This window comes from Pteropus vampyrus, unplaced genomic scaffold, assembly GCF_000151845.1.
Source record: "Pteropus vampyrus isolate Shadow unplaced genomic scaffold, Pvam_2.0 Scaffold126, whole genome shotgun sequence".
Lineage (NCBI taxonomy): Eukaryota > Metazoa > Chordata > Mammalia > Chiroptera > Pteropodidae > Pteropus > Pteropus vampyrus.
The window spans coordinates 694,072-703,791 of NW_011888907.1; the positions used below are offsets into that span (position 1 = coordinate 694,072).

The 9,720-nt window shown below is 46.8% G+C and overlaps 1 protein-coding gene across 1 annotated transcript; it reads right to left on the reverse strand.

Moving 5' to 3' along the window:
- Positions 1-549: 549 nt before the first annotated feature.
- Positions 550-8,381, reverse strand: POLR3D (RNA polymerase III subunit D). The gene is made up of 9 exons (XM_011366662.2): positions 8,231-8,381; positions 7,832-8,001; positions 6,974-7,017; positions 6,226-6,377; positions 5,950-6,074; positions 5,574-5,742; positions 4,928-5,193; positions 4,321-4,473; positions 550-4,155 (listed from the first exon to the last, which is right to left on the reverse strand). The coding sequence occupies exons 2-9, from the start codon at positions 7,994-7,996 to the stop codon at positions 4,033-4,035; spliced, it is 1,197 nt and encodes a 398-aa protein (XP_011364964.1). The 5' UTR covers positions 7,997-8,001; positions 8,231-8,381; the 3' UTR covers positions 550-4,032.
- Positions 8,382-9,720: the final 1,339 nt, after the last annotated feature.

The window sequence follows — 9,720 nt, forward strand, 5'->3', positions numbered from 1 at the left end:
AAGTCTTTCCAAAGCATTTACCTGAGTTTCCATAGAAATAAGAACTTTCTTTTAGCATTTATATTTTGTCCATTTATATAATGTTTATAAAATTATGTTTATCCTATTTTCACCAGATATACTTTCTTTTAGCCCTCATATTTTATGTTTATACAACATTTAATTGAATTAGGTAATTACAATTGTGAACACAACTGGCAAAAACAACACCGGAAAAAACACAACTGCCTTTGGAAGGAGATAAGCCTACTTTGGGAGTGATGCGGTCTTCGCACATCAGCCGTCTGTCAGAAGGAAAATGTCAGTTATCTATTCAAAGGGTCCGTAAATACAGGTCAGGCGTCCTACTCAGCATCTTTTTACCTTTATACAGTTTAAAAACAATCTTGATTATATATTTAATTTTGCAAGTGCATGAGCAACTCTTACACACTGTTGATGGGCATGTGAATACAGCCTGGACGGCAGTATCCATCCAAAACATTAAAAAATGTTAGGATTTTACTCAGCAAAGCCATTTTTAATAAAGAATCCCACAGAAATACTTGATGATATTGGAAACAATTTAATAAGAAGATTGTTTATCACATCATTTTTTTTTTAATAGGGAAAAACTGGAAAACCCAAAATGTCCTGAAATTAGGGATTTTGGGGGGGAAGTTTGATCGTCCAAAAATGGATTCTAATGTAGCTGTTATTATGTTGTACCATGCAAGAGACATTTCCAAAAGAATTCCTATGATTATCTTGCCCTGAGGAAAGGTTTGAGGTTGAGTGACCAATTCAATTGGACCACATGGGTAGGTCTGGGAAGACTAAAGGACGCTGTCTTTAATTCTTGCAGCTAGCTCAGAAATAGCTTAAGTACAATATGCTCACTAACACGGAGGAACTATATATATATTTGAGTGAAATAAGCACACGATAAAATAGCATATCATTTTATATATTATACAATTTTAGAGTCTGAAGAAATGTGCACTAAAATATTAAAATTTGTCTATACAGAGTAAAAGGTAATTGAACATTTATATAATTCTACCTAGATACACTTTATATTACTGTTATAGACAGTAATTTCTGAACACGGTGGCAACTCTTATGGACTGTTGACCTATCATTCCTGCTTTTCCCTTACTAACAAAACCCTGTGTAAGGCATCGGGAAGCCCAGTGCCAGAGGAGAAACTGGTCCTCCCACCCATCTGTGCCAGTGCCCAGTCTTAGGGTGGGTAGGTGGCCCAGCACTATCGGGGAGATACAGGAACGAGTCTCTTTGGGCCACTGAAGAACATTCCTGCCTGATAAGAGCACAATGAAGAGAAAGTTCTTTGACGGTCTACTTTGTCTCCTGCTTGGCTTTGAACGCTGTCATGTGAAGAAATGATGCTGAGCTGAAGCAGCTATTTTGTAACACTGAGGATGGCAGAACAAATGGATCTAAGAAAATCTTGAGGTTTTGGCTACCACCCAACTCTGCAACCACCCATCTCCAGACTTCTTGTTACAGGAGATAATTAAACATCCTTATTGCTTACATCACTGTCAGTCTAGTTTCCTGTTACTTGTGCTGACCACATCCTGATAGAAGCACTTTTCTGTCTGGCACCAAATGAATATTTAAGTCCACTCTAATTGAAAAGCAACTCTATTAGAAAGCTACTGTTATCTCATTTCTATAGAAAATAAATAAAACTGAGCTTAGGCAAGGTGTAATTTTCCGCAAAGTGACTGGTGGAGGTGAATTTAAGCCTAATCTTGGCTCAAAAGCCCATGTCTGTCACTTAACCATATAGTTAAAAAATAATCGAGCCTATAGTTCTCTCTTTTGGTATCTTAAGAAAATGCATACAAACAGATGCAGGTAGTAATACATTTGGACCCATTTGCACTCATGTATGAACGTGGCTTCAGGCTTTTCACTCCCATTTGCATTGATTTGTTGGTAGAAATGTATATGCTTCAGAGGCTCAGCCGAGAAACCAGAATGGCCTTGTCTTTCCTCCACACTTTTACTAATGACATCCAGACTGTGTATCAAGAAAACAGAGACAGGTCATGGGGACTTTGATGCAGCGTCCTAACATTCAACCCCCAAGATACTTGAAATGGTGAACTTGAAAGTGGTACATGCTCCTCCTCAAGCTTTCTTGCAAGAGTCAAAGAACTAAAGACTGAATAACACCAAACATCTAACAAGGCAGAGCCTTCCAGTTAGCCCAGAAAAGCAGAAGAATGTTTTTGAGGCACAGAAATAGAAAAGAGAAGACTGCAATTATATTGCATAGTACATTAACTATCTAAAAGAAAGCACTAAAGACCAGGGAACAAAAAGCAGTTGGCTCCTCATAGCTCAGCCTTGGACCAAACAGGACTTCCACGTAAATGTCTCCAAGGAACCGTTCCGCTCCAATCCTCTGCAGTGAGAAGAGAACAGAACAACACTACCCAACAGAGCTCCTGTGCACCGCCCCCCGCCATGGCTGCTTGGCTAAGCGGCTTGAGAGGCTCAGTGTAGGAAAAACCCTAGCCATGACAGAAGGAAGATGAGACTAAACGGAGGCAAGCTCACAGAAAAGGGAGCTGTGATTTCGGAATCTAATGACCACAAACACTACTCAAGAGGCTTTCCCTAACCTCTAAAATGACCGCCTCTGCTGAACCAGGGAAAACCCCAGCCTTGTGAATAAGGGGTGGGGGCAGAGAAGCCGCCCCATCCAGGGACTACACATTGGAAAGATGAAGAGTGTGCTGACCTAGAGAAAGAAACAAGAGCGCAGACCCACGAACTAAAAGGCCAGCGTGGCCAGTAAGGATTGGGATTCAAGCTGAGTGGGTGGACTGGGTGATGCTAGGACAGGAGACAGAATCGCACCTCTCAAATTCAAAGCTTCTGAAGTAGGGGGTCATCTGTCAAGTGTCAGAGGCCATTATTTAATAAACCTCTTCTATCTTACTAAGAGTTGTTTTCAGCAGTATTTGACTTAGTGTGGTGATGACTCTCCATGAGTATTAATCTCTCTTTTGAGAAGTAACATAAATGCAAGCTGGAAAAGTACTGCTACTTTTTGCAGGAGTGAGGGTGGGAGGAATGAGTCCTGGGACCACAGTGTCACCCAAAGGCATTCATAGGGTGCTGGGAGGAAATCTCCGATTTCTTCACTTCTGATAGAACCTATAGCTAAGACCTCACAGCAATGAACAGGAAGCACTTGGTTAAGAGTGCTCAGGAGAAAGAGGGCACAGAAGGCCTGAACCCGTCCCTTCAGAGCACCAGACCTGGGGATGCAACGTGGAGTAAAAATGCAGGGATGAAGCAGCTCTGTTTACTTTCTCCGAGATTCTCGGAGTCTCTATTTTGTTTGAAAACAGACTCAGGCGAAGGGAAGGGAAACTAACATTTATTGAGCGCCTACTTTGTATGTCTGGCCTTGTGCAAGGAGATTTCATCTATAATGTTCCATTTAATCCTCACACCAACCTTGTGAGGTAGGTATTGTCCTCATTTCTATCAAATAAGGAACAAGAGGCTCAGAAAGGTTAGGTAGTTTGTCCAAGGTCACACAACTAGTTACTGACAGAGCTGGGACTGAGTGCCGAGCCTCAGACACAAAAATTCTCTGCTCAGACACTCATCTCAGGGAGGAGGGAGTGAGAGAGAAGCTGTGACGGTCCTTACGCCTCCCACCGTGAGAACCAAGACAGTCACCATGAATCAGAACCTGTACTTTTCCATGGGCTTTCCCCTCTCCACCTGGGGAAGATGCAGTCAGTTGAAGAGATGAGACACAAAAAATAAATAGAAGGGACGAGTCCCCCAGCAGCAAGGACCTGCATTATCTATGCTGTGGGAAGGTCAGCTGCTGTGGGAGGGAGCCACGTGGGCCCTGTGGGGAAAAGTGGGACAATGGCTGCCAAAGGCTGGAGTGGGTGGGCTAACAGGCCCCTTCTGGGTCGCACAGATTTTAGAACAAAACGTCTGGGGCAAGCAGCAGCCGTGGGCACAGTCACCACCATCTTCCATCTGCTCATTTTACCGGTGTTTGTGATCCAAGAGGGATTCAAAATCGGGAGAACATACAAGTTTGTGCTTTATGTGTCCCAGGACTGTCATCTCTCCTGTCCTACTGTCTCCAAGGCCCACAGACACCAGCTCCTGCCAATCAACAAAGAAGGTGATGAGAACCAAAACCACACAGCCATCACTAGATCCTAATTTTAACGTGACAATCCGGAGAAGTCTCCTCCCTTATTAAGCACTGATCTGTCAATACTCTTTGATCTCTGAAAGAGCCTCTGCCCTGACCCTACAGGCTCTCACCTGCAGGAAAGAGCAGGCGGTTCCCATTGTCACGTCCAGAGTCACCTTGCCCAGGAGGAGCTGCACCTTTCCCGACTTGCGGATGAGCAGCTTTCCAACCTGACCTTCTGTCAGGTCAGCCAGGGTGCAAATGTTCTCTGCCAGCCTGGCTTCCTGTGAAGAGATTCGAGGATGGAAACGGGGTAAGGAGCTTTTTCCTCCATCCTTCATGAACAAACCCTTTCCCAAAGGAAAGGAGCAGCAAAAGTTGGCATGAGCTTCCCCAAGAGGGCCTTTTCCTAGGGCTGCCTGCCACTGGTTAAAAAACAAGATCCACAGTGAACATATAAACAAGTGGACAAATTATCTATAACTGCTGAACTGGGTGATGGCGCATGACAGTGTATGTTCTCTCATTTGTACATGTTCAAAATATTTCATTATAAAAAGTAAACAGATACATTATTGGGGTTCAAGTATAAAGCCCCAAAGCCCTTACGGGAAGAAAGAACAACTGCGGATCACTCTTGCGTTTTGGCTTGAGTGGCGCATCTTTGCTTCACCTTACAGGTGGCTGCTTCACTCCCTGGCCCCCCTGCATTTTCACAGACCTCACTCCTGCGCGTACCCGGTCTTTCTCCTGCTTCATAACCACCATCTGTCCATCCTCGTTCTGCACCTCTGTCTTGATAGGCTTGATGTCCTGAGTCGGTGGCTGGCCAGGGAGCGTGTCTGGCAGCTGGAGGAACAGAAGCTCTTCCTCCTGCGTGAGGCTCAGCTCCCTGAGCAGCTCTGCCACAGACACGTCCTTCGGGAGGCCGGGGGTCTTTCTGGCTGCTCTGGGAGGAGCCTTCATCTTGGCCTCCTCCTCCTCATCTCGTGGCTCCTCTTTCACTGTCCAAGGTAACACAAGTGGAAGGGCTATCAAGTGGCCACCCTCTACGCCATCTCATTGTACCCATACCTTCACCCGCACCTGCTCCACTGTCACTCAGCCATGAAGCTGGAGGGAAGCATTCATTGGTTGGGAAGAGGGATCCAGGAGTTGTGTGACTTATCAAAAGATAACTGAGGCTGAGCCAACAGGTACATGTCAGCGTGAACTCTGTGAGTGTGAGGCTTTGGTGTCTTTGTTCAGGCCACACATTTTACAGCTGGGATGGAATGGGACCTGTTTATCAGCAGCAGTCTGAGAGGCTCATTCTTGGGGAAGGGCGTTCCTGGTGGAGGGCAGCCACAGAAAAGGAAACGAGATGTTAACTGGCACAGAGTACCTTTCACAACAGGCACATCCACCTCCATGTCCTCTTCCTTGGGGCCAGCCAGCCAAGGCTTAACATCTGGTTCTTCGTTCTCTTCTTTAAACAGCCACCCCGAGTGAGCCAGCGGCAGCTGCACAGGCATGTTTCGGGTGTCATTCTTCAGCCCGGGGTCATCAATGAACTGCCAAAGAAGAGACGGGGTCACATGGCATGGCTAGCATACACACATAACTGGACTGCAGTTCATCTTAGCCCCTTTCAAACTGAAGCCTGCTGCTCACCAGGCTTCCAGGACATCAGAGAGCTCTTCTTCCCCCAACCCTGGCTCCCAGAGGCCCTTTCCACAGCTGCAAAGAAGGGCTGTTCCCCACAGCATGCTGGCACCTACATCATCCTTCTCCAGCATGCGCAGGATATGTTTTGTTTCTTCATCCGTCTCCCTCTTCTCTTTTTTGATGTTGATGATATGAGAGGGCCCCATGTCCGACAGATCCACTGTCTTATCCCAGTTCCCTGTAGGAAAAAACCAGCTCATCAGGGGTAAGGAAGGGGCCAAAAGCAAGGAAAACTAAACTGGGAGCAGGGGAATTCCACTGCCTTTGCCCTTCTTTCAGGCAGTCTGAACTGAAATCCACTGAGCCCTTCCTCCTCGGCAGCTCTGTACCCTTTTTCTTCATCATTTCGGCTGGGCCCTGCTCAAAGATGGAGTGGGACTGGATCACTTCTGGGCGACCCCGGCCCCGTCCATGCCCCTCTCGCTGTCGGTCTCTCTCTCTGTCACGCTTCTCCTTCTTGATGGTTACTTCTTCCTTGGGCCTGTCAAAGAGAATGAGTTAAGGGAAACCACTCGCCCTGCCTCAGAGAACTGGTCTTATTCTCTCACATCACTCTATTCCACCTGAGCAAATAACTACCTCATAGGAAACAGAACCCAATCCTTAGTACCTTTTTCACTTCCTTGATGGGGTAGTCCTTTCAGTTGGCTTTACTTTATCTTCTTGTTTGAGAGTATATATTGGAACTATCACTCAAAAATTAAATTATTGAGATTGCCCCCAAATGTGGATTTTTTGTATTGACTGAAAGCAGGAAGGCTGTAATTCAAAACAACTTAAGGGAAAACCTGATATATCTCTGTCTAAACTAGTGACTGTCAACTCTGGCTGTAAAAGATAATCACTGTTTCATTGCAACAAGTTAAAGCACAACTTCTGGGACAGACTCCCAGGCATCAGTATTTTTTCAAAGCTTGCACATTAGAATCACCTGGAAGCCAGAGTTGACAATCACCAGTGAAAAGAACTAAATACACCAATATAAATTTCTGAGCTACATACCTAGTTATTTCTCAAAATGCACAAATTCAGAGTAAGTAAATATGGAGGAAGTACTCAGAAGGCCTAGCTACTTACTCTTCCTTGATCTTCCGACTGATGATATTTGGGGTGAAGGTTTTCTGAAAGTAAAATACAGGAGTCACTGATTTGGTAAATTCTGAACCCAAAGTACAGAGGAAAAGAAAAACTCCCAAAGGGCATCTTCTATGGACCGAGACCATGGATCTCTTCTGCACATTCCACACTGTTGTCAAAGATTTATAGTGATAAACTCAAGCTTGAAAAGGAGGAAAGTCATGTCATGATGACAGCAGAGTTACACACAGAAGGGGCACCAAAAACCATTTAAACTAGCAGCCTCAGCTTCTGCCCTCTGAAAGGCAAACAGATGATGGGTTAGACTGCCACCAGAATTTCCCTAGGCAAACTTAAGCCTTTAAAAACTGGCTGTTTAATGCTTGTCATTCCCCTTACCTCCCCGCTTTCTGGGCTACTCTTTATATCTATAGTCATAAACATAATAGGAGAGAAACAGAGCATCTAATGCCATTCCTAAGATTCATTCTACTCTAGATCATAGGTTTGCACATTGAGATCCATGGCGAATTCAGAACTCTCTAAAACTGCAGGCAAAGTGTATACTCTCATGACTTTCATGAGTTTCTTAAAGGTGTCTAAAACATATAAAAAATAAGCATTGCTCAAGATGTTGTTGATCTAATGAGGATTCTCTGCCCTTCAGCCAACGCTGAGAACCATGTCAACAGCTTGTATCCAACATCTAGACCTGAAGATAAAACAGGCTCCCCAGAATTTGTAGGTAAAAGTCTGGGGAAGAGATCTGTGAGACCCAACGCCACGCCTAGCACATGGTAGACCCTACGAGAACATCAGTTGAACCCTAGGGGCCTGGAATTCAAGATAGCTAAGTACCTTCTTGACTCCCCCGAGGGTAAGGTCCCTGGAGCGAATGGAGGGAAGGCGGCCCGGGGTGAGGGGAGGAGCCGGCCGCCGCCCGATAAGCCCCCGGGCCCCAGAGAGGAGGGGTCGGGGCCCCCCCGGAGCGCTGGGCTCGCCCGCGGCGTTTCCTTCCGACATGTTGCCTGGGAGAGAAGTGGAAAGGGACAAAGTCAGTAGAGGGGACGGACATGCGGACCCTAGGCGGAACCCCACCCACCTGGCTGTCCGCCCCTAAGTCAGTGCGTCTCTCCCGCGGCGTCTCAGCTCCTCCCCTCCCACGTGGCGACTCCCGGAACCACCCGGCCAGAGCCCTTGGCGCACCCTACCCCCAGGCCCCGGCCAGGCACGAGGCGGGGACGCACACCAACGCACCCAAGCTGCGGCTCCACACCGCGTGCGTTCCGACTTCAGCTCCGGCGCGACACACAGCTGGCCCTGGGTCTCAGCACCAGGCGGAAGTCTGCGTGGCGGGGCCCGGGCGCCGCCATCTTGCCGCGAGGCGGAAGTGAGGTCGGTGGGCGGGGCCGGCCACAGTATTTATCCGGCGGCGCCCCGCTCGCCTCCGCCTTCTCTTCCCGGTTCTTCCCGGAGTCGGGAAAAGCTGGGTTGAGAGGGCGAAAAAGGAAGAGGGGTCTGGTCCTAGTTATGCTACCGTGCAGCGCTCGGGAGGGTCTTAGCCCGACGCGGGGCGGCGGAGATGCCTATCTCTGGGTCTTGGGGCCTTGGCGGCCGTCACTTTGTGGGGCTTCTCCGCGAAGGGGCTCTGGGGCAGTGCGGTCGCGGCTCGGGTTGGGGCGGACAGAGAGCGAGACCCCGACTCAGAGTCGGGGGATCCCTAGCCAGGCCGAGCTGCGGCTGCCGACTCGATGGTGACCTTGGTGCAGTCAGTGTACCACCCGCCAGCGGTCTTGCCCTCGCTCGGAGTCCCTTTCCTGGACTTCTGGGGGGTTCTTGGATTGGGGTTTGTGCATACAGCTCTGGAGCAGCACCAGCGGACCAACCGGGTGTCTAATGGTACCAGCGCTGGGCTCAAGACTGCGGGCTGCAGGAGGGACGAATTTAAAGAACTTATTGTGACTCAAGCATTTGTAATTTAACAAAAAATGCCCTTTACTGTTATTTCCCCCACCCTCATTCCCAAACCATGTAAAAACCATGTAACAACATTACGGAAAGTTTGAGAGAAGGAAAACATTTCTGCTAGAATTCCACGTGGAATACTCTTGAAACTTTTGTAATATATTCCAGTCCCCTTCACGGAGCTGTTGTATTGTACTACAATTTTGGATCCTCCCTTTTCAAATAACATTTCTTGGCTGCTGCATCAAAAGACTGCTTAATTCTCAAGTGGCTATGTCATGATTTGTCTAACTTTTTCTGTTTGGACACTTGGATCGTTTCTTTTCCCTGTTGTAAATAACGCTGTAGTGAACATCTGGTGCATTTAACGTTTTTTATTCTTTTAGATTGTATCCCTAGGACAAATTTCCAGACGTGATAACTGACTAAAAGAAGACATACTTTTTTTTAAGAACATTTTTTGTTTTGAGATAATTGTAGACACACATGCAGTTGTAAAATACAATGCAGAGATTCCCAAGTACCCTTCACTCAGTTTCCCTCAATAGTAACATATTGCAGAACTGTCATACTATGTCACAACCAGAATATTGACAATGATAGTCAAAATAGAGGACATTTCCATCACAAGGATCTCTCTAGCTGCCCTTTAGTAGCCATACCTTCCTCCCTTCCGACCACCCCTGGCAACTGCTAGTCTCCCTATTTATACTTTTATTATTTCAAAAGTGGAAATCATTTAAAGATAGACTCACACAGTATGTGATTTCTTGGGATTGCTT